General features: G+C 51.6%; 7 protein-coding genes across 7 annotated transcripts; 1 reads left to right on the top strand and 6 right to left on the bottom strand.

Moving 5' to 3' along the window:
• Positions 1 to 1,339: 1,339 nt before the first annotated feature.
• CTHT_0034700 (voltage-gated chloride channel-like protein) lies at positions 1,340 to 6,155 on the bottom strand (the record flags this gene model as incomplete). The annotated part of the gene is made up of 7 exons (XM_006693840.1): positions 1,340 to 1,744; positions 1,812 to 2,120; positions 3,260 to 5,308; positions 5,374 to 5,441; positions 5,512 to 5,793; positions 5,865 to 5,880; positions 5,961 to 6,155. The coding sequence occupies 7 exons, from the start codon at positions 6,153 to 6,155 to the stop codon at positions 1,340 to 1,342; spliced, it is 3,324 nt and encodes a 1,107-aa protein (XP_006693903.1).
• A 569-nt stretch (positions 6,156 to 6,724) lies between these two features.
• Positions 6,725 to 7,516, top strand: CTHT_0034690 (uncharacterized protein; the record flags this gene model as incomplete). Its single annotated transcript, XM_006693839.1, has 4 exons — positions 6,725 to 6,788; positions 6,854 to 6,939; positions 7,015 to 7,105; positions 7,185 to 7,516. 4 exons carry the CDS (start codon positions 6,725 to 6,727, stop codon positions 7,514 to 7,516), a joined length of 573 nt encoding a protein of 190 aa, XP_006693902.1.
• Positions 7,517 to 7,578: 62 nt separating this feature from the next.
• Positions 7,579 to 8,854, bottom strand: CTHT_0034680 (U2 small nuclear ribonucleoprotein A'-like protein; the record flags this gene model as incomplete). The annotated part of the gene is made up of 6 exons (XM_006693838.1): positions 7,579 to 7,627; positions 7,736 to 7,959; positions 8,031 to 8,105; positions 8,233 to 8,493; positions 8,556 to 8,596; positions 8,776 to 8,854. 6 exons carry the CDS (start codon positions 8,852 to 8,854, stop codon positions 7,579 to 7,581), a joined length of 729 nt encoding a protein of 242 aa, XP_006693901.1.
• Positions 8,855 to 9,491: 637 nt separating this feature from the next.
• Positions 9,492 to 14,299, bottom strand: CTHT_0034670 (uncharacterized protein; the record flags this gene model as incomplete). The annotated part of the gene is made up of 2 exons (XM_006693837.1): positions 9,492 to 14,029; positions 14,089 to 14,299. 2 exons carry the CDS (start codon positions 14,297 to 14,299, stop codon positions 9,492 to 9,494), a joined length of 4,749 nt encoding a protein of 1,582 aa, XP_006693900.1.
• A 1,585-nt stretch (positions 14,300 to 15,884) lies between these two features.
• Positions 15,885 to 17,837, bottom strand: CTHT_0034660 (uncharacterized protein; the record flags this gene model as incomplete). Its single annotated transcript, XM_006693836.1, has 3 exons — positions 15,885 to 17,201; positions 17,483 to 17,543; positions 17,653 to 17,837. The coding sequence occupies 3 exons, from the start codon at positions 17,835 to 17,837 to the stop codon at positions 15,885 to 15,887; spliced, it is 1,563 nt and encodes a 520-aa protein (XP_006693899.1).
• A 2,871-nt stretch (positions 17,838 to 20,708) lies between these two features.
• CTHT_0034650 (uncharacterized protein) lies at positions 20,709 to 22,079 on the bottom strand (the record flags this gene model as incomplete). The annotated part of the gene is made up of 3 exons (XM_006693835.1): positions 20,709 to 20,750; positions 20,826 to 21,917; positions 22,065 to 22,079. The coding sequence occupies 3 exons, from the start codon at positions 22,077 to 22,079 to the stop codon at positions 20,709 to 20,711; spliced, it is 1,149 nt and encodes a 382-aa protein (XP_006693898.1).
• Positions 22,080 to 23,590: 1,511 nt separating this feature from the next.
• On the bottom strand, positions 23,591 to 25,187 carry CTHT_0034640 (serine/threonine-protein phosphatase-like protein; the record flags this gene model as incomplete). Its single annotated transcript, XM_006693834.1, has 7 exons — positions 23,591 to 23,613; positions 23,678 to 23,727; positions 23,791 to 23,863; positions 23,925 to 24,458; positions 24,540 to 24,645; positions 24,728 to 24,769; positions 25,026 to 25,187. 7 exons carry the CDS (start codon positions 25,185 to 25,187, stop codon positions 23,591 to 23,593), a joined length of 990 nt encoding a protein of 329 aa, XP_006693897.1.
• Positions 25,188 to 25,463: the final 276 nt, after the last annotated feature.

Here is a 25,463-nt window from a genome sequence, read left to right as displayed (position 1 = left end):
CGAATTAGCTTACTGACCAACACTCACTAAAACGCCATCCGGCTGACCGAAGGGGAAAAATCGCTGTCTAGCCAGGCCCAGCTATTTTGAGGGGTTACATAGGGCAATTAGTGCGCTTTTAGACAGATCTTGGCTTGATCCAGCCCTATGCAGGTGGCAAAAAGAGGATACTTCTGAGGTCCGCAGCCTTTTTGCTGACGCCCAGCTGTTCGGCAGTGTTTGCTCTTGGCTTGGAGAAGATGAACCAACCACGCTTGCATCCTCCTGGTGCGTAGGCAAGGTAGGTAAATGTATGTGTTGTATGATTCGTGCCTACACTAGATAGGTAGCGTAAATGGATCAGCCTGGAGCCTGAACATCGAGCAAACCTGCAGCTTGTTTGTCGGGTCAGGGAATCGGCTTGTTTGTTAGCTTCATCGTTTGCAACGCGTAAAGGGTCCAGCATCCTAGCTGCCAAGCAGTGGAAAAAGTTGGAGCAACACCCAAACTCACTAAAGTTCATCCCAAGTTGTCGGCTCGCCATCGCGATTCTTTAGGAAAGTACTAGTGTAGTGGACGCACACGTGGTTGAGACTTCTCACCAGAAAGGGTCATCACACTAGCTTAGCGTAAAGACATGCCTGCTCGCCACACGGAATGGCACGTTGGCACGTTCCAAAGACACATGGGTTGGCGGCATATCAAGATTAGCAAACACAGCAGCTCAGAGAACCAATCCCTCGGTGCGCTCCCCCGACTACACACCCCATTCCCGAATCCGGGGTGCGACTAACTAACCCTAACCCTTTAAATGAGGAATCCTCTTGAAGAATCACGTGATATGCTAATCCGTGCTCTAATCTGCCCAATCAGAAGCGCCACCGGTTGCGTGATTGCCGCTAGACCTAAAATGGACGGGAAGGTCCGCCAGCAGCTAAATGTCGGCAACATCAGCCCTTTCTGCGTTTCTTTTCATTGCTTTTTTATCACTGAGGCTTCTCTGTCTCTCTAGGCCTTCTGTTTCGTCTTCCGGTTCGATCGATGCGATTTATGCGTGATTTTCGCTGTCAGAATCGACAGCACTCTGTGGACTCCACCAAACTGACCCACAAATTTCCCGTTCGGGCACATCCACAGGCCTCACATCGCAATCTCGAAGCGCAGTGAAGAAGTCGGCAACTCCCACGCGAGCACGAGCCCAAGGGCTTACGAAAAGAACTATGTTTCATCATGTCGTTACAGGGAATGCTCAATGAATCATTACAGGCCATATCGAACCTCTGCGACGTCATCCAACATCATACTCAAAAACTCCAAACCATAAAGCCACTTGGAATTCACAACACCTCAAGTTCGTTCTTCACTCTGGCTTCTCAACCTTGCCCAACTCACCCATCTCTGACAATTTCACGCCATATGCGGAGTAGTACCCGCAGTTCTTAACATGGAACCGTTTGCCCGTGTCAGGATTGAAAATATGGCAACCCCCCTTCGCTACATTTGGTGGCGTGTACAAGTGCAGCGAGACGGCGAAGTCAGGGCCTGCGTTCCATACCCGGTGCACCCCCAATTCGTCTGCCATGTACGCCACCTCGTTTTCCTTATGCACCCTTTCTGAGATGACCCGCATGGGCTTCTCAGTCTCAACGTCGGGGAACTCATATCTCGTTTCAGTCAGATTGCCCTTCAGGATCTTCATCAAGCAATGGGCATTGCCGTGGTCATGGATGGGGCTGCCCTTTCCGGGCGTCCAGACAAGCACAAGCTGTGTTTGGTCAATATTTAAAGGGGCAAAGTAAACAACAAGTGTTGTTGGCATGGTTACCACATACCAGATTGCTCTTGCCGTTTCCTTCGTCGACTAGATTTCTGGTATACCCCCTGCTTGCGTCCCCGAAGGCATACTTCTGCCATTCCACAGGGTCCGATACATAGTCGCGCATCAGCTGTTTGAGGTGTTCGACGTCCACGTCCTCTGACGTGAGACCTGAGCAAGGACCCAGAGCGTCCTTCAGTGCTTGGACGAGGGCTTCGAACCGGTTGTTGTCAGCAGCGACGCGGCACTTGCATGTTGGCCTACCGCACGGCACCTGAGCTGAGGTGTTGATGATCTCAACCGCCATTTTTGCTTTACGAGGGAACTGTAGTGATCAAGGTGTTTTAAGGCACAATTGCTTAGGGGTCGTTATGACACCGACACGATATTGGTCAGAACCCGTCGCTGAGGTTGCCGAAGCTTCCGGTCAAAAGATACGACGATAATGCTATTGCTTGGCTGGGTGTCTGGGACAGGAGTTGATGAAGGTCAAGCCTTATGGTGATAAGCTTGAGGTTAATGGGATGGTGATAATTAGGATGGTTGTGGAAGGATAGCTATTGCGAGGACGATGTTGAGGATGTTAACGGGACAGAATGGCGGTGTCTGAAAGGAGGTGAGGCCCTTCCATAGGCGTCCATGTCGAGGCTCGCCGGGGATACTGAGGGATTCGCGCCGGTTGGCACCGATGCCGGTGGGGTCATCTGGGCACGGCAGCCACATGACCCTGCATCTTCACGTTGTCGAGTCTGACATAGTCTGTAACGCGCATTGGGATAAGACAGACGCCGACCGATTCCGTGCCAATTGAGGGAAGTTGCACATGCGCAACCGTCTCTTGCTGTTTTATCACCTTTGCCGCGGTCAGGGGCAGTCGAAGAGGCGGGATGCTGAAATCCCCAATTCCATGATATACTCGTGTCACAGCAGCATTCAATTCAGTAAGGAGGTAGAGGACGGGGGTTTGCTTTGAGTGGAGTTGCGCTGTTATTCGTGCCAAGAACCACGTTTTTTTACTCTGCAGCGGACGGCAAGAGAGCGAGACCTGTGGCTTCGTCTTCACGTCAATGTCTCCACCGGCAATCGATAACGGAGTTCTGGGTCCACTCTTCTCAGTAAGGCTGGCAGGATGGCTTTCATCTCAAGACATCACTACGTAACTCTTACTACATCAGTAATAACGACTCCCAGTCTTATGTCCATTCCCATTGATTGTTATGGTCTATTGTTTTCAGTTCATTGATACTTGTCTTGCTGGGCCTTGGAAATACATTGCTCTGTGAAAAAGTCGAGTCAAAGATGAAACTTGCCTAGCTCGACTCGAGCTGCAAATTCCTGCCGGTCTTTGCTGACAAAGGTCAAAGCATAGCTGGGGGACTTTAGTCCATGAGGGCTGTTCAATTGGGGGAAAGCAGATTAACATTGCCATGAGAATTATCAGATAGCTTCCAGTTATCGACTAACCAGCTCTAACGCCCCCTCGTCTCCTACATCCTCTGTCCCATCCAATATCTCACCACTCCCACCACCACGGTGCCTACTCCTATCTGCCCACACTCTTCTGTCGCCCTCCCAGGATTCCCCTAGCCGGATCCTGCCTCCAGTTAAGCTGCCCACCCGATCCGACAGCCATCCCGCTGCTGCCATGATCATCTCCCACACGCGTTCCTGAGCTGCGCTATCTTCATCTCCTGGGTGCCCATGATGATGGTGGTGGTTGTGCTCAGCCGAAGCCGCCTCCTCAAATCGGATCTGGAACTTGAGACAGTCCTTGACGGTGACCAGCCCACACAAACGGCCACAGAGCTCGATGAGGATAACACGGGGGCCAATCTTGCGGAAGAGCTCCATGACCGTTTCGAGAGGCAGGCGCGGGTGAACGGTGAGCGGAGTTGCGTCAACATAAGGTGTGAAGTTGATCGTCGCAGTGGCAGAGGAAGCATAATCGAGCGGGGCTGACGATGTTGATGTCGAGGGGTGAGGTGTCATGGGCGTTGTGGGAGTTACAAGGGTGATTGCAGTGTTGGTTTTGCGAGAAGGGGCGAAGATGCACTGTGCCAGTGGACTGAGATTATGATCGCGCCGAGCACGGTCAATGGCATAACGCAATTCGGTACGGCCGATGTAGCCTAAGAGAATCTTTGAATTCTCATCTTCGATGATAGGGAAGCCCTGGTAGCTGTCGTTAGCAAGCAGCTGCTCGATCCCCTTCAATGTCATGCCAGTTGAAGGGATCGAGACAACGTCGGCGATCATAGCCTGAGACACAGGCACGCCAAAGTTGTGTTCTTCTTTATGATCCAAGTATGGGAACCCACTGAACCAAATCATGCGGTCAGCGATGCCTCCTTTCCCAAAGAGCTCACTGACAGCCTTGGTTACACCAACGACAATCATCGTAGGTAAGATGTAAGTCAAGGCACCTGTCAGCTCGAACATTATGACAACCACAGAAACAGTGATGTGCATGATGCCACTGAGAGCTGCTGCAGCGCCCAAGAAAGCATATGTGCCAGGGGTGATACATGGGACATCGGGCTGGCAGGAAGAGAAGAAAATACTCTGGGGGTTTGCTTCTTGAATCGCCTGGACAATGATGCCAACCGTTCGACCGAAGGAGGCACCAATGGCCATGGATGGAACGAAAATGCCAGCCGGAACCTTGCATCCATATGAGATGATGACGAAGAAGATGCGAATAACAGTGGCAAGGATGAGGGAAACAACATTCCAAAATCGTTTATCGGGCTCGCAAAGGCCATGATAGTCCTCAGCCCCTTCGCATTCGAGGAACAGGATCTTCATGCTCTCGGTCATGTCGATCCTAAGGAAAGCGTTGGGATAGCACACGATCGCGGTAGCGGCTGCAAGCAGGGTCGCCTCGAGAATGGCGTAATTCGCTAGGTACCTCTTCCGGAAGGCCTGTGCCCTCAGGTTCCATTTCATGACGAAAGCTCCGTAAAGACCGCCAAAGACACCCAGTATGATGTAGAAGAAGACTTCGAAAAAGTGCCACGACCGGTCGTACTTAACTTGGAACATGACCAGCTGTCCTGTGCGGAACGGATTCATGGCAGCGAGGACCGCCGTGGCGACCAGAGCGCAAAAATAGCTGCGCCACATAGTTTTGAGGGGAAAGTAGCTGGACATCTCCTCAAGAGAGAAGAGCACACCGCCAATGGGACTGCCAAAGGCCACAGCTACACCGGCAGCAGCGCTAGCGCTGAGGACCTCACGGGTCTTGGAAGCATTACCGCGGTATTTCTTAAACATCTTCGAGATGACGTTTCCCGTGCAAACAGCGTAGTGGACACTAGGTCCTTCTTTGCCAACAGACAGCCCAGAACCGATGGCAAGGGGCAGAGTGATAGACTTGATGATCAGAGTCCAAAAGCCGAGAAACCCCTTCATGACGAAGCCCGCAATGATGCACTTGATTTCCGATATGCCGGAGCCCGCGGCATAAGGGGCATATGATTTGACTAGAGTGGCAGCAGTCCAAGCAAATAAAATCTGGCTTGGAGTCAGTACAGAGAAAGTGATGATATAGAATAGGAATCTAGGGGGCACAAACTGACAGCGAATAAGATGTACATGATGTAGTTGAATGGCTCAAACCCCGTCCATCGATGCCAGTCAGCACATCCTAGAACAGCGCGTCTGTCAGTGTTTGGCCGTGTCAGATGATTGATCACCGGGGAGTGAGCAATGCGCACCATTCTCCTCGCCCCAGCAACAGAAGTCCTCATTGAGGTAAAAAGCAGTCGTGCAGTATCCGAGCTTGATGTCTGCAAGCCACTCCGTGATGATGCTCAGCAGGGCAGCATTCAAGCCGATGGCGGCACCAATTATAGTCACGACAATCCATCCTTGTGCGGCATCATAGGCCTCTAAGATCCTTTGTCTCCAGTCGAAGGACAGGGCACCATAAGGCCCAGCCTGCCGTCTCCTGCGTGCCTTTCTACGGAGCTGCTCTCGCACAGCATCCTGGACCCAATCTTCGCCATGAGTTAACACCGTATGGAGAGCGCCTGGAAAACGCAAAACATGCTGAAAACACTAAGCTTACCGATGGTTGTAAAATCCTAGGACAGAGCCATGCCCATCAGTCGCCGCAATTCAAGATATAGAGAGGAGAGGAGAATGCGAAGGGAACGGGGCCAACCTCATAGCGCTTGATCTTTGCAATCTCCTCTTCTATTTGGTGCTGAGCTGCGATGCGGGCTCCATGCTGTGTCTCGCCACGCTCCGCGGTGGACGCAGCAGAGAGAGCGGACGATAAGCGGGAGCTGACAGACGAGGTGCGTCGAGCAGGCAACGCAAGAGTGGAAATCGACGTAGTCTGCGATCGTGAGTTCATGGCGCACTGGGTCGCCGGTTCATGCGTTACCAATGATCGCTAGCAGCATTTGAAAGTAATGCGCGGATTGGAAAGTCAGGTCGGATCGCAGTCAGTGTTGTCGGTCACTGCGACAGCAAGCAAGCTCCCAATCGTCGTCACGGGGAATGGCATCGGCAACGATGGAGGGATGGTCGGAACACAAGGCTGAACTTGAGCAGGAGTGTCCCGTTAGTTAATCCCACAGGCCCTGGACTGTGCTCTCAGCGGGGGTCGCGCTGAAGAAGGCTGGCCATTTAGTGGGCTTCAGCCTTGTTCTCCCACTAAAACTTGGCGATGACGGGGAATCTTTAACTATTTAGCTCCGCGTATGCGTGTGGGGGCCAAGACTGGCACTTAAACTTACCGTGTCACACGCGTCTCAGTCCTGCTTCTCAATCCGAACTCTTTACGGGGCTGCCTTCATTTTATCACCTGTACCATCTTCGGCCATATCTTCCCAGGACAAAAGCCGATTTCATCACTTCCACTATCTAGCCTTGTGCCGTATTATTTTTTATTCATTTGATCACTTTTAAACCCTCCATAAGATGCCATATAATACCACAGCAATCCCTCCCAGAAAGGAGGTGACGGGACAAACATTGCTGCCTTGTAGTTCTCACCAGCATGAGACATCTCCTCTCAGTGATCCAAATCACACTGACCTTTTTTTTCAGTGACACGAGTCAAGAAGATCATTGCCGTCGATCCAGATATCAATGTCTGCTCCAACAATGCTGCCTTTGTGATCACCCTTGCAGCTGTAAGACACCACGGCCAACTTCGTACCTCTCATGAGTTTCAATTCATCATGCTGACAGCTCTACACTCACTCTAGGAGATGTTTGTTCAATATCTTGCCGCTGAGGCTCAAAATATGACGAAACTGGATCGCAAACCACGCAGAAATATCCAGTACAAGGACCTCGGTAAGTTCTGTTCTTGTCTCTCAGTCTTGCTCTTTGTAAAAGGCTTTTCCGACGTGTTGTTCTGATCCCTTGGAACCAGCCAATGCGGTGGCCGCTCATGACAATCTCGAATTTCTCGAGGATATCATCCCCAAGACGGTCCCGTACAAGGATATCAAGATCAAAGCGGCCGCAACTCGTGCAAAGCTCGCCACAGAAAAAATGGATGGCATGGCCGCGGCTGTGGATGATCGGTCGACAGACGGCATGTCCAACGGCAAGAAGCACAAGTCAATTATTAACGGCACCACCAATGGCTACTCAAGGAGTCACGTGTTCTCGCCCGACGCGAGTGACCCTAGCGCTCAACTACAACGGGAGATGAGACAAGCGCAGCATTCGCATGACGGAGACGTAGACATGACGGGCTAGTTTCCTGGTTTGAGGCCATCCTGATTGCTTATGTTATCACTTTTCTCTCTCCTCGATCTCCTTTAATCCCTATCCCAAATGTCAACAGATTGACTAGTCATCGAGATGTGCCTGTTTTGTTAAATGCATACTGTTAAATACAAAACGAAAACACGCGAAACCGTGACGCCTCACCCAAATTACCCGATTAGCTGTCCCGACAGTCACTACGCAACCTACTCCTCCATGGCATCTTCCACTACCATGATTCCTGGAGGAAGACGCCCCTCGTTGAGGTACTTCTCCAACCGAATGATCTCCTCCAGACTGGTGGCCTTCTTAATCATCTCCTGCAATTTCTTGCGCTCCTTCTCCGTGAGCTTGAGCCGAGAAAGCTTGGACTTTTGTGTTTCACCGTTCGGCACTGCAGTGACGTCGAAAGTCTTGCTCTTGATACCCATGATCTGGGGAGACACAGTATCAGCCAAGGCTCTGTATTTCGCAAAGGGGGGAGCTGAGATAATTCCAAGCATACCTTTGCAGCCAGCTCCGTGGGTGCCTCAGCTGTACCGAACAACTCCTTCGCCTTGTTGCGCTCGGCATCCTTGACCTTTTGATAGTCGAGAAACCGTACTTGAGGACATCTCCAAAGGACCCAATAGCGATAGTGCTGTAAGGCCCCTTATGTCAGTAATCCCTTCACGCCCTCCTCAACCAACAACCATATGTGCACACACCTCCTTCTTCGTAACCGGGTTATCCATCAAAACCAAGTGTGTCAGCCGCGGGAACTTGCCCAAAACATCCAAGTCGGACAGCTCGGTCAAGTTGTTGCTCGCCAGCACAAGGTTGCGCAGGTTCGGAATGGCATTGGGTAGAGTCGGATGGATCATGGCGACACGATTACGTGCCACAAGCAACGTGCGCAGCCGCGGCGACAGTGGGAAGTTTCCCAATACTTGGATGTCGTTGTCGGTAAGATCGATAGCATCGTGCGGCTAACCCATCATCCTCGATTAGGTTAAGGGTTCCGTTGAGGTCAGAGGACAGGCAGACTTACGCCGGCAACACCCAGATTCTCAATCGCGGGAATTCTGTGTCCTGTATAGCGGCGCAAAACGCAAGATCAAGCAGCCCGTTGAGATAATCCGTCTTATAACACGAGGTGGTGGGTGCTCGATGGTTTGGTGTTGGAAAGCTCTTTTAAATTTTGGCAGCACAGGGGAAGAAGAGAGAAGACGATCAAGGTGTAGTATCTGTTCTTTTCAAAATAAACGCACCTCGTAGATCCAGCTCTCGCTCTTTGAGCGGGTTGAGGTAGGACAGAGAGTTTTGGATAAGCTCGGCGGTGAGCCTCATTTTCGCTTCTCTTTTGCCCTTTTTCTTTTCTATCGATGTTGTGAATCGACTCTTGCTTGCTCAACAAGCTAGTTATTGATTGCAAGCGTCGAAAGTGTCGGCGGTTTGGGAGATAGGTGCTATTGGACGCGGTCGCAAAGTTGAAGTATCGTGGTCGCGGTCCCAGTAGAAATGTCAAGTTCGAGTTGCGCCTTTCGCTAGCTGTGCGTTGCGATTGGCAAGGCTTAAGATCTGATGGGGCATAAAAAGCGGGCCGCACGCATTTGCCAGCAATGTCGCCATTTCAACCCTAACCCTAAAGCCCAGCAACCTGGAAGCACAGGAGCCGACCCTTCGTCAATCTTCCCACAACAGCAAACTAGACTTATCATATGCTGCTAGCACCTAGATAGGTAGGCACTATATATAGGTTCCCAATATGGTATGTAGCAGAAATTTAATTCTCGTAAGAGATCTCTAGTCAATATTGTGGACTTCTTTACTACAGCAAAGACAAGACGTAAACGCAAACCAACAAACCAAACCCCAATCACGCCGTCTACGTTCTTGCCTGCCCATGCCCAACTCCCATTCTCCTTGTTTATGATAACGGATGCTCTGACCAACGCTCTTAACTTCAACCGGAAGGTGACCTAAGTCACTGGAAAACAAACACAACTCCGCTTCTATCCACCGAAACGCTCATCATATAAGGCGACTCCAGAACGGCCACATCTGTGACCGCATCCAGATGACTCTTCAATAGCTGTTGCTGCTGCAACGAGATGACCGTCGACCGCGGCGGCCTACCGCCCACGGTGCCGCTTGACCGGCTTCCTCCCGTTGTGGAAGTGTTGGTGCTCCCTCTTCTTGAAGATGGTGATAGGGAACCCCCGTTCGCCCCTGCACCAGCTGCCACTGCCGAAGACGATGCTGAGTGATCCTGCTGCCTCGGCCAACGTTCGGTATTCAGCGTCATGCTCGGGGTAGGATGGCTTGCGGTGAATGTAGGGCGACCCTCATCAGGCTGCAGACCGCTGTAGACAACGCTATTTTCAATACGACCGAGGTCCCAGAAGCGGAGCTTCTTGTCAGATCCAGCAGTAATGATGAATGCATGGCGAATGTCGCGATCTTCCCCCGGTGAGGATATGGAGTCCGCAATTCCAACATACATGGCGCGAACGCCGCGGTCAGCATTCCCACCCATAGTAATGGCTGATGAAGCAGGGTCGATGTCTGTCGCGAAACGGCCCAGCATGCCCTCAGGCTTGTCTTCGTCCACCTCCCACGCCTCGTAGCCCTTAGGCCCTTCTTTATTGCCACTAACGCGGTAAACCTCCCGGCATAGTGTCCGCTCAAGGTCCCATACCGTCACTTCACCTTGGCCTGTGCCGCCGGCAACACAGACCCACTTTCCACGGCCTTTGGTCGGATGGATAGCCAGGCGATAAATAGCACCCTTGCCAGGCACGCCCCAAGCTTTAAGACGCATCTTGAAGCGAAGGTCCCAAAGATCGAGGACGCCATGAGAGGTGGCAAGGCACAGCCAGTTTCGCTTACGATCGACGCAGAAGCAGGTCGGTGTCCCGTGATGTACGGGATTTTCCAGACGATACAGCAGCGACATGGTTCTCAAGTCGATCCCGAGGATGACAGACTTGTTGGTGGCAAGAATCAGGACGGAGCTGGCCTCTTGTTTGAAGTGCTCACACCACACGGCATATTCGCCGTCAGCCAGCTGGTACTCTCGCAAAAGTCGGAGTCGTGGGTAGCGGAAGGTGTTTCCGCTGAACACCGTGTCGACTTTAACAACGTGGACACTGCCATCAGTAGCACAGCTGATGAAGCTGTGTGTGCTTTCAATGAAGCAAAGTGCAACTACTTTGGCACCAGGGGCATGTTTATGCGTCAGTCTTGACCGATGAGTGATGTTGCGTTCCAAGCGTGCTGTGTCCCAGACTTTGACACATCCGTCATCACCGCCAGTCAGGAAGAACTGATGGTCAGGAGAAACGACCACGCGGTTGATGGCTCCTGTATGTTCAGAAAAGGTCGCTACAAGCTTGCCTGAAGGCTTCCAGCCATCGTCCTTAGGCCGAGATGCTGTCGTCCTATTTGATGCTCGCTTCTGACTGATTGGAGTAACAAGCGGTCCGTACTCAATAATGTCATGAGGATAGTTGTCGATATACATAGCGTTGAGCATCTTCAAAATGTTTGGATCGTTGCCGCTGTATGAGTGATTGGGGCGCAGCCGTTCCTTGTTCTTGCCCAGCACGGACTCTGTATCAGGGAAGGACGGGAGTCGTACAGGGGTTTGACTCAGCGGGGCTTCGACCTCGCCAAAAGCGTTTGCTTCAGTTGTTCCAGTTTCCGGGCTGGCTTTTGTGTTGTCATTACGATTCATGAGACTGATGGCACATGGCTGGAACCGCAAGGTTTTCTTTGACGACACAGAAGCGGCATCATCGGTGGGGCCAACAGCTGCCTTGCCGTGTGCCGTTGACGGTCGATGAGTTGCATCATCCCTAGACCTTTCCCCAGGTTTGGCAGTTGATGTCGAACCGTCCTCCTCTTGGATGATCTTGCCATCTGCGGCCTGTGGAGACATTTTATCCGTGCTGCTCAAGTTAGAGCGGTAGGTGTTCACTGCAAAACGCTTTTTCTTGTTGATGGGGCCATCAACTGACATGGAGGCATCAAGAAGAGCATCTTTGATCGTCTTCGGCGCGCCTGCATCCTGATCAGGGAGGGTCTTCGTAGGCCGTGTCTCATCGAACAAAACGGTTTGCGGAGTGATACCCAAGCTGCGGAGAGGAATAATGCTGTTCAGTTGTGATGTGTTCACAGTCTCCTGCGTCGCCGAGTCTCTGGCCTTAATTTGACTTAGCCGCCAGATAAACTCCCTGAGTGCGAACAACTTGGGTTCATCGTCCTTCGAAAGCCCCAAATTGCGTAACTTGTTAAGCCACTGCTCGTCTTCTTCATTCTTAGCCGACTTAGCTGATAACACCTGAGAACCAGAAATACTCATGACCCCTGACGAGTTCATGGGCGTTGGACCAGCCTCGCGGCTTCTGCGGAAAGGTTTCCAGAAGTCGCTCTTCTCCGACTTCGAGGCCCATACCAAGGACTGGTCGAATACCGTCCGCGACAGCGGCTTTTGGAGCGTATCGAGTAAACCAAGCTTAGAGAAATCGACCAACCTTTCCGGCTTGAGATAGGGGATCAAATGAGGTTGCACCATGACCCGGAGATAGGCCTGACTCAGGGAATGTCTTCCGGCTGCGATAAAGTCGACAGCTGACACCCGAATCCACGGATTTGGATGCATGGTGAATCGCGCGATACCTCCGACAAGCTCCAGGTACGTCTGCTTCGTGAGCAGCCCCAGGCTCGCTAACTCTGCAAGGGAGTGCAGAGCACTATGCACTACATGCTCCTCTGGGTCGGTAACTGCTTGGGCCATTAGAGGGAGAATAAACTTCTCGAGAGTGTTGCTGCCCAAGAACGCAGAGATACCCACTATGGTATCGAAGAATGCGCACTTGAGCGTCCAGTCTCGGTCGTTTAGGTAAGTGTTAAGGTGCGTGAGAATAATGTCGTTTGCCTGCGCAGCCCCAAAAAAGATACACAAGTCCGGTACTGAAGTGAGGAAGGCCCTTCGGACAAAGGGATCCGAATCCTCGATGAGTGCCTTGGTATGAGTCTCGAAAATCTCAGCCAGCTCTCTACGGGTATCATCATAGAGGCCATCAAAAGTGGCCTTGGGCTCGTTCCCAGGTTCGACCTCGGGATCGGAGAATGCGCCTGAGCCATCAGCTCTGAGGGCGGCAGCCAAGGCAAGAAAGCGAGTGGCCGTCGTTGCAAGCTTTCCTAAACATGACGCATAGGTTGCTCGAACAATGGGACTAGAAGGACGTTGCGGGTTCAACAGCGCAGGCTGAAGTCGTGGCATGATGTAGTCCAAGAAAACCTGAGAGTTCACGGGGTTAATGATCTTCACAAGATCAAGCAACTGTGTAATGGTTCGAATTGCGGCGACAACGACCATATCGCACTTGTCGGTAAGCAACGCCATGAGATACGGAAGCACCCGATCGAGTTTTGCTTCATCAGAGAGCCTCTCCGCAAAGGCCAAGAGGATATCGCACGCCTTGATCTTCGCAGAAGCATGTTGAGTGTTCCGGAGGGAAGAGACAATTAGGTTCAAAAAGATCAGCGTCCCATCGTCTGCAGAGGGTTGCTTCTCAGCAGATACGTAATGTTCATTATTCGGTATGTTGAGCCGCACAGGGAAGTGACCGAGACCCAGCCATGAAGAGAGCTGGGGCTCCTCATCGTGATGCAGACCCGTCTGATACCCGAGAAAGTATGATATCTTGTCGAAATCCAGCCATACTCGCTCGATTCTCTGATCCGGCTGGCTTAAGTGCCGTGCAGAACTCGGAAGTAAACTTTGGTTGGATGAGATATGAGTGATAAGCTCCATGTACTGGTGCAAAAAGTTGTAAAAGTATTCTGGGAACACCTTTCCCTTCCAAAACTCCAGATACTGCTCGGCCGAGTAGCGCTTTTCTGGGTCCAACTGAATCATGTGGGCGATCATTTCCCGCAGATCCTTGTCAGGAATTCTGCTCAAATGAGAGATGGACGGATCATATTCACCTTTCCGGTACATGAACAGCTGAGCGAGGTTGAAGATGGGGGTTTCGAGAAAGAGTTCAGCGATGACGCAGCCCGCGCTAAAGATGTCCATGGCCCATGTCACTTTGGCGTTGGGATCAGCATCCTGGCCAGGTGGTAAAAATCTCTCTGGTGCAAGATAGCATGTCCGCTTGCCAGAGGTGTCGAAGAAGTAGGAGAAGTCGGCAGGATTGTCCTCAGGCAGCATGACACGTTTGAAGGAGGACGAGAAGTCCGATAGATAGAGCCAATTCCAAGAGGTGACCAGCACGTTTTCAGTTTTAATGTCTCCATGGTAGACGTCCTTAGCATGACAGTCCCGAAGAGCGCAAAGAAGCTGGAAGGCCAACCACTTTTTCTCGATGTCCTCCAAGAAGGGGCGGGTGCTCAAACGGTCGTAGAGTGAGTTGTAGAGAAACTGCCGAACGAGGTACCCGTTTGTCTCTGTTTCGATTGCACGGTGATATGGAAGGGCGTTCGGAACGTTGGCAAGAGCTCGTCGTTCCCCTGGAAAGCAACGGTGTCAGACCTCATCGTGCTGTTCATCTGGAGGAGGGGCTGCTCACGAAGTATCGCTTTTTTGTACGGCTCGAGGGACATGGGATATGGCTTGATCAACACTTTGGCAAGTACAACGCCATCTCGGTGGCGCGCGCGGACGCTTTTCATGAACCGTCCATTGCCAATAGACTTCTCATAGACCAGGTCGGCGAGCTCGGGAACATCAATGCCGGCAGCTCCCGCGGGAGGGGCCGCAAGAGAAAATCCCTGTCCCATGGTTCACCTGTCCTCACTCTTCTTGCAACCACTAATCGAGCTCTCGCACTAGCTCGGACAGGAAACCATGGGAGCACAGCACATCTTGCTTGGCTATACCCTTGCTCGATACGGGAATATCACCACCGATGGTTGTGATCTAAGTACAGATACTCGCGGTGTTGCGCGCGACTAATCGAGGGACTCGGGGTATAGTAAAGGGATGTACCGTAAAAATTAGTCTAATAGACCAAGATCCGTGGATGGAAAGAATGACACTAATGGGAAGATGATTCCTCGGTGGACAAGCTGATATCCGCAGAAGGACGTCGTGGGTGCGAGGCACGAAGTGCGGGTACGGTGGTCCACGTCACTGGGAAGGCAGAGCTATTGGCTCGGCAAGCTTGCGGGAGCGGTGGAGCCTGATCGTCTATGACGAAGTCAGCCAATCGATGCACGAAGATAAGATAATCTCTTTCTGAGGAGGACCCACTTTATGAGGCTCCTGGCGCCTTGCACTTGATACAGCTTTCTGTTTGAACGGCCTGACCATACTCCGCAACGGGGATGCCTTGGGGTCTCGCAAGCTCCGGTGCATTGTAATATATCGCCACGTTTTCTGTTCACACGCTCTTTTGTAAATGTGCTGGCGCTGTGCTTACATGCCGACAAGTCATGAAAGGGAGTCAGCATCCGTTTCCAGGCATACCTAGGGTAAACAATCGATTCATAGAATAATCCAACTCATCAACCCCAACCCCCCGAACTAGGTAGCTCTCATATCGTGCGGATCATCTTCTACGGAGCAAATCATCTGATAGCAAATCAGCGGGCATTTAAACGCGCATTGCGCCATGTGCTTGCTGCACATAACTATGGACGGAGATTGGCCCAAACTTATAATGTCATTTTAGGGGGTCTAGATAGGTATCAAAGGAAACCAAAAGCTGTACCTGCAGACCTGCAGATGGTAAAAGTTTCGTAGACTGTTTGCTGCATCAGAAATTGTCCCTGGTCGTCCCGAAGCGGTAACCACAGCTGACCCCTTAATAACTGGGCATAACTCGACACCTTCGAGTCAGCCTGCATTCATGATGGTTCTCTCCTCCCTCGCTCAATGCCTGACTCTGCCCGAAAACCCATTAGACAACCGACTCCATGAAAGAACACCGTCCTTGACAAAAAGGGTATATGAATAACAAGATAACGGGATATCAGCAAGCAACGCCGTCGTAATCGCAGAAGAGGATCCGACCCGAGAAATAAGCATCGCCAAATGACAACAGGAATCTATGGACTGGCCCATTGGTCGAGGCACGGTGTCTTATCGTAACTTTGACAAGTTGGGGGACAAGAAACCGTGTAGAGCAGCTGCCTTCATATCGACCGAGAGCTGTCTATATATACAGGAGATAGAAAGGATAATCGATGTGCGATTTCTCGTTTCTATAAGAGAAGCGGAGGATTGTCGACAAGTCAGAGAGCAAAACTGGGCTCGTGTTGCAACTGTGGATGGTGTCGTTCCGAAGCTGAAATACGTGGTAAAGTGTCGTCGGATCACCTAGGTGAGCTCGACTCAGATAGACTGCGACATCAGATATTGATCTTAACTGTGCGTGGTTGTGTACGGTGGGCCGCTTGATCCGGTTTCAACTGAGCCATCGCCCTCGATAGTCCTCCTCCAGTGCTGCGGCAAACAAACGCAAACCAGCGGGAATGCCTTTATTTCCCCGGTGATAGGTCTTGGACTGTCGTTCAATCTGCCAGATGTGTTGGAAACTCCACTATCGCGCTGCGCCTGCCGTCGCGCCTCCCACTGTTCGGCCCTCTCGTCCAGCATGACGCCTGTGGCCCAGCCATCGTCCCAGATACCTATCACTTTGAGCATATCACCCCGCTCGAGCAAAAACTCATCAGGGGCACGCGGCTGGTATGCCCACAAAACCGCAACGCGGTCGCCGGGGTGGATATCGTCTTGTGAGTAATAGTCTTTGAAGAACGGGAGTTGCTCTGATTGTTGGCTCGCGATTCCCTGCGGGGAGGACATGCCAGCACTGCTAGGAGAATGCCCGTCATCGCCAACTAGCACTGAACTGCTGGAAAGGGAGCCATTCCTCCTCAACGCAGTTGGAGGGGGTCGAAGGATACCGGCCGAAATACCGCGTTCTGATGCGGGACTCGAGCCAAATCCATCGGAAGAAGAGCGGTCGTCACCACGTCTTCTGCTGCCTCTATATGTTCCAGCAGTCCCGGGTAGAGAACTCGGAATGTCGCGTACTGTGTGACGAGACGGGCCATCACTGGAATGACCCTCCAAGGCTGACATTCGTGCTACCCTGCCTCCAGGCAAGATCTCAAAGCTCACTGGACCGCTGCTAGTTTGCTTCACCGGTGGCGGAGGCGGGCCATGTCGAGCAGGGGATGGTTGGTTAAAAACGCTGCCTTGTTGACTTCCGCTCCGCTTTCGCCGGTAAAAGATGAAGAATGCCAAACCAGCAAGGAGGGCTGCGGCCACGATCGAGCCGATGACGATACCAGCAATCACACCGCCACTCAATCCTCCTTCGCTGCCCTCCGGGATTGCGGTCGTAGTTGCTGTAACTGTGGGAAGAGTGATGGGCGTAATGCTAGGGAGAACGACATCCTTGCAACGAGCCTCTGCATTGGACTGATAGCAGCAAGTATCGGTTGAGTTGATGCCGCCTTTCGCGCAATAGGAACAAAGGCCAATGGTGCTGTTGCCATATCCGCAGTTTTCAGGCTCATTTGCGATTCCGGGAATGCAGTTTCGGCTTGATAAAGAATTATCTGGCAAGGAGCAAGTAACAAAGTCTGCGCGGATTTGTGATTGGGCATTGCCTCCGGGGTTTGGGCAAAGACCAGGGTCTGCCAGAACATATGCCTCCGCTTGCGCAAACTGAGCCTAAAAACTTGAGATTAGCTAAGAGTTCCGAAGCCACATCTCAATTTACATACACATGTTTCAGCACAAACTGGGCGAGACTGTTCCGGTGAAAGGCCGCAAGTCTCGATTGAATTTTGAATAATAGCATTACAAATTACGGTAGTAGTAAACCGTGCGTAGAAGTCGCTGGTATTGGTCAAGTCAAGACCTTTGCAACCCAGCAGAGTCCCATATCTAAAAAGCAATTAGCTGGCGGTCCAACATGGAGCATGCTCGCAGTAACCCTACTTTTCTTTAACGTATTCGGTTTGAACATAGGTGGTGAGGAGTTCATCAAACCGCTGGACGTTTGAAGCATAACTGAGAAAAGGACTATGAGAAATGTCAGCGGCTTGCTCAAGCAACCTTGAACTAACTGCCAACAGGTATTGTCTGGCCATCTTAGATGGCAGTACTCAGGGGAACTTACAAAAGGCCCACCAGATGGCTGTCGTTCGTGGACACGCTCGAAGATTGAAAGGCAGCGCAAGCTTTAGACCCTTGAAGTGACAGACAGGCGGCCATGGCGGTCGGAGGGGCAGAGAGAAGAGCTAATAGTGCCCCTTTTGCGCCCAAGCGACTTGACCTCCGGCGGGGTTTCGCAGTCGACGTCATCTTGGCTTTTGGCGTTGCTTCCTCCCCCAGAGTCGAGCCAGCTGCAACAAATGGGGTGCGGCCAGCTCTACTACAAACCGCAGAACCGTGGCTCACTGCAATAGTGTAGACATCGCTGTTGTCAAGTTCTTCCATACTTCCACCGCACATGACTTCCCCGCAAGCCTTGTCGATATGTCAGAGCTTGCCACGGACCAATTGAGCCACACTAGAGTCGTAAGTGCGGTGCAATACGTGATTGGGACAAGTAGAGCAGCATAAGAACCGAATGGCCGCGATGGCGCGAACCAGCGCTCAAGAACAGGGCGCTCGTAAGCGAGTCGACTATGAAGAAAAGAGGACGCGACGCGAGTACAAATGAGGGTCGTCGGCGAAGTGGGATCCTGATTGCGCGTGGCTGATGGTTTGCCGCGAGGAACTGGCAGCAGACAAAGACACGACTAGTAGCTGACTGTTGCAAGAAAAAAAAGAACGGCAGAATTGATCAAAGGTAACGGCGAAGGCTGACTCAATGTGGGGAACTGTCACGGGGCGAGCGGAAGGGCCCCGAGATGTGGAAGCCGAAAAAGTGCAGAAGCGAAAAGGTACGATGAAATCAACGACACACAAACGAGAGGAAGAATGGAAAACAATCCGCCTGGGGAGTGTGCAGTTCGGACCGTTGAGGGGAGGCCCGGCAGTTAGTCACGCCTCTCAGGTCGTCGGGACACGCGCGAGCAGTTCGCGGCAACAAGGTGAACGGAATGGGCGAAAGAGAGGACGAAGATGAGTTGACGAGACGAGAAACGAAGACGAGCAAGTGTGGGCTATGGGGGTCTGGGGTGACCTTAGCAAAATCGAAAACAACGGGCCCTGGAGACCTGCCTAGAGCCAGGGGTCGGCAGGCCAATTTCGCTTGAGCTTGAGCTACAGCAGGAGTCCGCCTTCCCGTTGAGGCTAGGGCTAGCGCAACTAACCAAGGACGTCAAGTTTTATTGCAGGGGGCAGGCATGCTACCCCGGTTGCGACCTCCAGTCCTGCAAGCGTGGCGGCAGCAACTTGGACCTAGAGCAGTCTTGGGAATGGTTGTGCCTTCTCCGGATCCCATTGATTGCTTCTTCAAGATTATCTTGATGATAAAATCGGTGCCAATCGTCATCCAGAATTCGATGTAAAGATTTCCGGAAAGATAGTGCGATGCGCCACGTTTCGGGTGGCAGGGAAAGGGGGAGTGGGAGAAGAGCACAGGCACCGGAGAATTGCAGCCAGAATGCAACCTTGAGGAGAACCTTAAAACGCCTGTTTAATGGACCACTGGGGTCAGGGACTCCGGCTGGCCAGCGTTTCTCCCAGCATCCACCAGAATCGGATAGCTACGTACTTAAGGTGTATGTATTATTGTAGCGTCCACGTCGGATGCTGTCTCTGGACTTGCTGGAGAGATGCGTACCTGTCGTCTTGCCCGTGCGTGTGTGCCAGTCCCGAAGCCCAAGTACACGGTCTACAGCTGTCCGGTTCACTCCCGCGGACCGCAAATATTGTTTCACTGGTAAGGACCAACATGATCTTCTGGTCGACATGATGTTGTGTCCTACAGTGTGGTTTGGTGCAAGTCGAAGCATATCACCAAAGTTGCTCAGAAAATGGTTTCTAACCCTAGGTGTTTAACGCAAGTAGAGTATGTAGCGTGCCAACTGTTCTGGGAGCAGAAAACAGCCTAAGAAAGTAAATAGCCTGAAGCACGAAGCTACCTAGCATAGCTAGGTAGGTTGAAATCGTGAGATTTGGAAAGCTAAATGCTCATCCTCAAGCTGGCTGGTACGTGTCGTCAATCAAGCTCTGGGTTGTACCATAAGGTAGTGGGGTTTGTCTCAATGCCGAGTCTTTGGCGGGGCTGATTGGTCGTGAAGCTGCGGTTGGGAGCCGCCGAGACACCTTCGGAGATCCGCTGAAACAAGCTCCCTTGTCATGAACCTGATTTTGCCTACTTGAGGATCTCACCTCCAAAACGTCACTGCCCATAGCTGCTACCTATAACAACAGATCAGCCACTCATTTGCGCAGCAGGCCTCCTGACTAGATAATCCAGTAGAGGTGAATTCAATCAGGGCGGTATGGAAAACGCGGGGCGGTCTTGTCCCACTGTCGAGTCAAGCAATTGTAAGTAATTGAATGTCAAGTACCTATGATGGTACCTCCTGTGGGAAACACAACTCATTTCGCGAGCTAGCATCTGGAGGGCAGCTCGAAAGCTCGATCAGTTCCCTTGAGAACATGTTCCATCCATGTTGATCCTGTGCCACATCTGTCGGGAACTTTGTGTGTTTCAATATTTTGCTCCCCTTTTTTTTTTTGCCCAGTGAAGAATGCTGCTGATTGAAGTCTCATATCTCCCATGCCTAGATCCTCCATATAACTCTGTGAACCACGCAGTAGAAGCTTCTGTCTAGGATCACTCCATGGCCCAGCCGTTTCACCGTTTGACTCGAAAACATCGCCGTGTACCACGGTTTATCACTTCTGATTTTTTGCTTTGTCGGTGCGGGCATAGATTGTCTACCCAGTACCTCAAACATAGGTAGCCTTCTATCTGAGAAACGTGACAATTCGAAGCTGTGAATTTGATTGGCATCACCAAGGAGACCTAACAAAGCCCATAAGAATACTTTCACTGTCTTTACAACAGTGATTCGTAAGAACACTGAAATATACATTCCATTGTGTTGTTCCATTAAGCAACAGCTCTGATCCAGCTATCCCGATATGCAAGGCTAAAGGGTATAAGTCACCGATGAATCAGGACAGCCATCCCTCTTTTGAGTGGGCTAACCAAAGAACTCAGTCTGGGCGAATGGACACATCCTTTTGTCAGATCGCGAGAAGTGGTGTCGGTCATGAGGCCTGCTTGTCTAGTTCTTCGCCGTATAATATGTTCTGTTGACTACAGTCAACAGCAGTCCTTGAGATTGGGGGGAGAAACGGGCGGAATTTTTCATATTCAAAACATACCAGAGCACACGCCAACCAAGCAAGGTCAGCATCCCGTTCCTGGTTGCTCATCTCAACAGGCCGAGCCACGTACGAATCGTTCGCACTCTTTGGCCTGCTTCCAATCCGCCATCTACTATCCGACTTCCTGTCTCCCTCATTATCCTCAATCCTTTCATTCGCAGCACTCATGGCTTCTGCAAGTGCAGTCATGTCTCCCTGCTTGAGGTCAACACAGGAGTAGTGCCCCGGAGCTGAGCTGCCATCCCGGACGTGAAACCTCTTGTCAAACCTCGCCAGAGTGTACAAATATACCACCAACAGCTCGATGGTAAAGTTGAAGATATAGAAGCACGCCCTGCTATGGAACCATCCCGGATCTCTAATCGGTCTCTGGAGAAATGTGACTACTGCCCTGAAGGTTGCCCCTGCAGTGAGCAGTAATGCCCCGGTCGTCAGCAATCCGAGGTTCGTCCCCAACTGTCCCTGTCCAAATGGATCAATCCTTGTCCTCTTTGGCCATAACGCTGCGCCGACAGCGATAGGCACAGGCAAGAACGCATATGCCGCCAAATACGTCCCACAAACCAACTGGATCTTTCGATCAATCTCCTTCACTGAGCTGCCCTCCTTCACAAAGAACCCCTGAACCGTCACAGTGATCACCATGGCTAACACCGTGACGGCACTCGCAAATAAAACCCCAAACACACACTTCACCCATTGCTTCCACCCCAAAGACGGATGATACGCCCTTACGAAGCGTAGCGCAAACGCCAGGTTGGAAACAAACAGCACCAATACTCCGGCGGCCGTGAAGATCTGTGCCGCGATCCCGAGCCGCACATTTCGCTTGTGGCAGGCCCATGCTATACGCAGGGCCAGGGCAGCGATGCGAATGACACAGAAGACGAAGAAAACCATGGAGAAAACGAAGCGAAAGCCACGCTTGCGATTGGCGCGGAAGATGACCAGGTTGGTGGCAGCCCCTCCGAGGAAGAGGGCTAGTAGGGCGGAAGAAATGGGGACATCGGGGATGATAGAGGGGACTAGACCTAACTGCGCAGTTGTTGGGGGATAAGGGGGTCCAGGGAGCACTGGCAGCTGAGGCTGCTTTAGTGGAGAGAATGGTTAGTTATACTTCATCTTGTTGTCTTAAAAACAATGTTCGAGTTGATCGACGGCAATGAGCTCAGGTTAGAAGAAGAACAAGGCAAGATGCTTCTTGTCAAATGGCGGATGAACAAGGGCCATACTCACCTGTGAACTGGCCATTCGGGATCCTTCTGCCTGAGTTGCTCGGTGAAAGAGCTCATCATTTGTTAGCCACAGCGACGCCAATCACCTGCAGTCTAAACATGAAAAGAAAAATTGAATATTGTTATGTACCTGTCTCTCCCACGAAATGAGAGTCAGCGAATCAAGACTCCGAGAAACAAATGATTCCTTCCGGCAATTCAGGTCCCTTAACTGCGACTATGATGCCTGTCCGAGGCCACAGTAAGCAGTGCTGTCACTGGAACTTGATAGACCGATAGTGTCACAGGAACTTGATATGGCGATGGCGAGATGATGAGATACTAGGAAGTGAGTATCTTGGAGGAATAGTTATGTATAAGAAAATCACAAATCATGCCAGTAGAATTACATAGCACAGTGTCGGTGGGCCACACGTGAGGATATCAACTTGGGAGCTTTGACTTCATGGAGATGGTCAAGCTGCTTGGATAGTCTGTTGCTAGCCCAGGCTTCTCCTAAATTCACCCTCCTAGAAGATAACCATACACAATTCATTCACTGTGGCACGTAGCAGGGCAATGAGCGCCTTGATGCACATGGATACTGGAACAGAAGCTCACAGACACTTTGATGGATTTGACGTAGTTTCGCCACCTATTTATGTGAGAATATGGCCTGTGTATGCTGTTCTAATCACAAACACGTGCTTATCTCTGTTGAAGCAGTGCTTACACTGCTCAGAGCGGTATGTCTTCCGCAGAATCATCATGCATCAAGGGAATTTGGACTGACCATCATCAAGTCACAATCATTCATAATGGCTCGAGCTTGCTAGTTTCAGGAACAACTTCGTCAGGTCCAAGAAGTCGCCTAAACCCCCCTGAAGCATGACATCTGACAGGAAGTTCTTGCTACCACGAAGACAACGATTATGGTAAGTGGGCATACAAAGCACCATGCTGCAATCAAATGTATTATTGCGTCAGCGGCGAGAGCAAAGACAAGAATTTGCATGGCATATCTAGCTCTGCTACCTAAGCTAACTTAGTCTCATCCTCTATGGGAAAAAATGTAAGGGTGAACTCTGGGGAGCAAAAAAACGAGACACATGGGGTGTAGGTAAGCACCAAACGGCAAGGTGATGAAGAGCGTCCAGGATCTTGTCATTCCCCCTTCACTTCTCCAAACCTCGGCACTTTCAATCAATAACACCATTTTCCCCATTGATTATTGGACCAAGCCTGGACGCTCATCCCGTAAGGGAAAGGAGAGAGGAAGGTGTGTGTACACGGCGATGTGCCGAAGAATAAACAGGACATCCATCAAACCTTTTATGAAGCAGGCACGTTCAGGGAAGTCTGAGCAGTCTCTTCTCAAATGCCGTCCCCCAGGGGCAGCAACCCGACGTACGTTGATATCTGTAGTAGGTATGTATGTATCACACGACGCCATTCCTCTTCTCCTTTCCACTCCCTTTCTCTGCTAGATCCTGCTCTATGCGTCATCTCAAACCCACCAACCCCCAAGCTGGCTGAATCAGAGGTAAATTAGAGGAAGTAATCAGGAGTCCCTGCGACAAGCGTTAGTCGAAATCAGTAATGCAGATAGGACATCGTTGACGTTGGGTGCCATACTCCTTGAAACCATAGGCTCTCCTGCTCTCGGGCAAGGATCGAATTGCAAGCTAAAAGTCTGGTCAGGCCGAAAATTCCTTAAAACAAAAGGAGGACAGAATCGGAAATCTTACAATGTGTATTTCAAGTGTTCGTCGATTTCCATGATGGCTGCCTGGTTACCGCACCTGTAGCAGTAATTTGGAGCTTCAGAGTCGTTAGTCTCTGGTTACGGCCATGCCTCATAAGGGCAAGCAACAGAACATACCCGAAAAGATGGTGACCACGTTCCGATCCTGCGACCAATTGTACCCTTCCATTACGAGCTGATGTGCCCGGGCAATCAAGGTTAGGCCGTTGTTGTGATTAAATGCCTCTGATATATCCTGGCCAAAGGTGTACCCCGCGCCGCGCGGCGAGATGCCCCAGCCGCAGCGGTCGTCGGGGTCAGACCACAGCAGGTCGCACATGGGGCCCTCATGGGGCACCTCCTGGACACGGTCCAGGGCTCTGATGTTGTCAAGGGTATCAATGCTGGGCGATAGGCCGCCGTGCAAGCAGAAAATTTGATTATCGATGAGTGCGGTCAGAGGGAGGTAGTCGAAGAGGTCGGTGAAATACTTCCACACGTTCGCGTTGCCGTATTTGCGTAGGCACTCGTCATAGAAGCCATAGACCTGTGTAATCTGCCGGGACTCGTGGTTGCCGCGCAGAATCGTGATGCGCTGCGGGTAGCGAATCTTAAGACAGACAAGAAGGGTGACGGTCTCAACCGAGTAGTACCCCCGGTCAACATAATCCCCTATGCGAATATCGCAATCGTCAGAAAGGTCTGCCACTCTCCCCTCCTTCAGTTCAGCCAAAAGAAAGTGCTATCGCGTACCCATGAAGAGGTAATTCGTGTCCGGGTTGGGCCCACCAATCTTAAAGAGCTCCATCAAATCATGGAACTGGCCATGGATGTCGCCACAGACCGTTACGGGGCATTTCTTTTGTTTGGAAACAATGATTAGTCTCTGTGAGGAGCCGCGATCACGTCGATTGGGCCTTGGCCAGCAAGGTAAGACATACGACAGGTTGTACATTGGATTCTTCTTGCAAGACTTCGCGCGCCTGGAACGGGGAGTCAGGTTAGCATGGGCTCGGCTTCGACAAGCTGCGGGGGTTTAGCCATAGCGCGTCAATCGGGACGACAGGAGCACCGTCGGGTACATGGGCCAGGGAAGAAAGAAGATCGGCGACACGGTGCAGAAGGCGATGCAGCGGCTCTCGAGGGAGATGAGGATGGACGCGCGCGCCGGAGAGGGCGAAGATCTCGGAGATGAAGGAAGCGGGGAAGCATGCAGTAGGTGGTGAGGCGGATACAGACCTTCTCGCACAGCCTCTGGACATCGGACTCGCTCAGCTGCTTGCATTGCATCAAGCTCTCAATCCAGCCATCGAGAGTCGGAATGCTGGTCGGCTCAACATTAATCGGGCCAAGGTCTGGCGGGATGCGCCCGACATGAACATCCTCCATGTTGGTATCCATTTTGGGCCCGGGCAGATGGGAGGTGGTGCTGGTGTCGCGGGACTCGAAGCAAAGCTATACAAGGGCGGGCCTGGCGGTCGCAGGCGCAGAGGCAGGAGGACTGGAATGTAGTAAATCAGTGCTTCGGAATGGCAAGGCAGGGCGATGCTGTCGAACCGTCGTCGTGAGATGAGCAGGGGAAGCAATGACGTTTGTGTCCACAGGCACGGTTTGGGTGTAATCCCCGGAGCGCGGCGCGGGTCCAGTTCAAGCTTGTAGGTACGGGTAGTGAGTGTA

This window comes from Thermochaetoides thermophila (genome assembly GCF_000221225.1).
Source record: "Thermochaetoides thermophila DSM 1495 unplaced genomic scaffold scf7180000011816, whole genome shotgun sequence".
NCBI classification, from domain to species: Eukaryota; Fungi; Ascomycota; class Sordariomycetes; order Sordariales; family Chaetomiaceae; genus Thermochaetoides; species Thermochaetoides thermophila.
The sequence above is the reverse complement of the archived record's forward strand: the minus strand, read 5'-3'. Positions and strand labels throughout refer to the sequence as shown.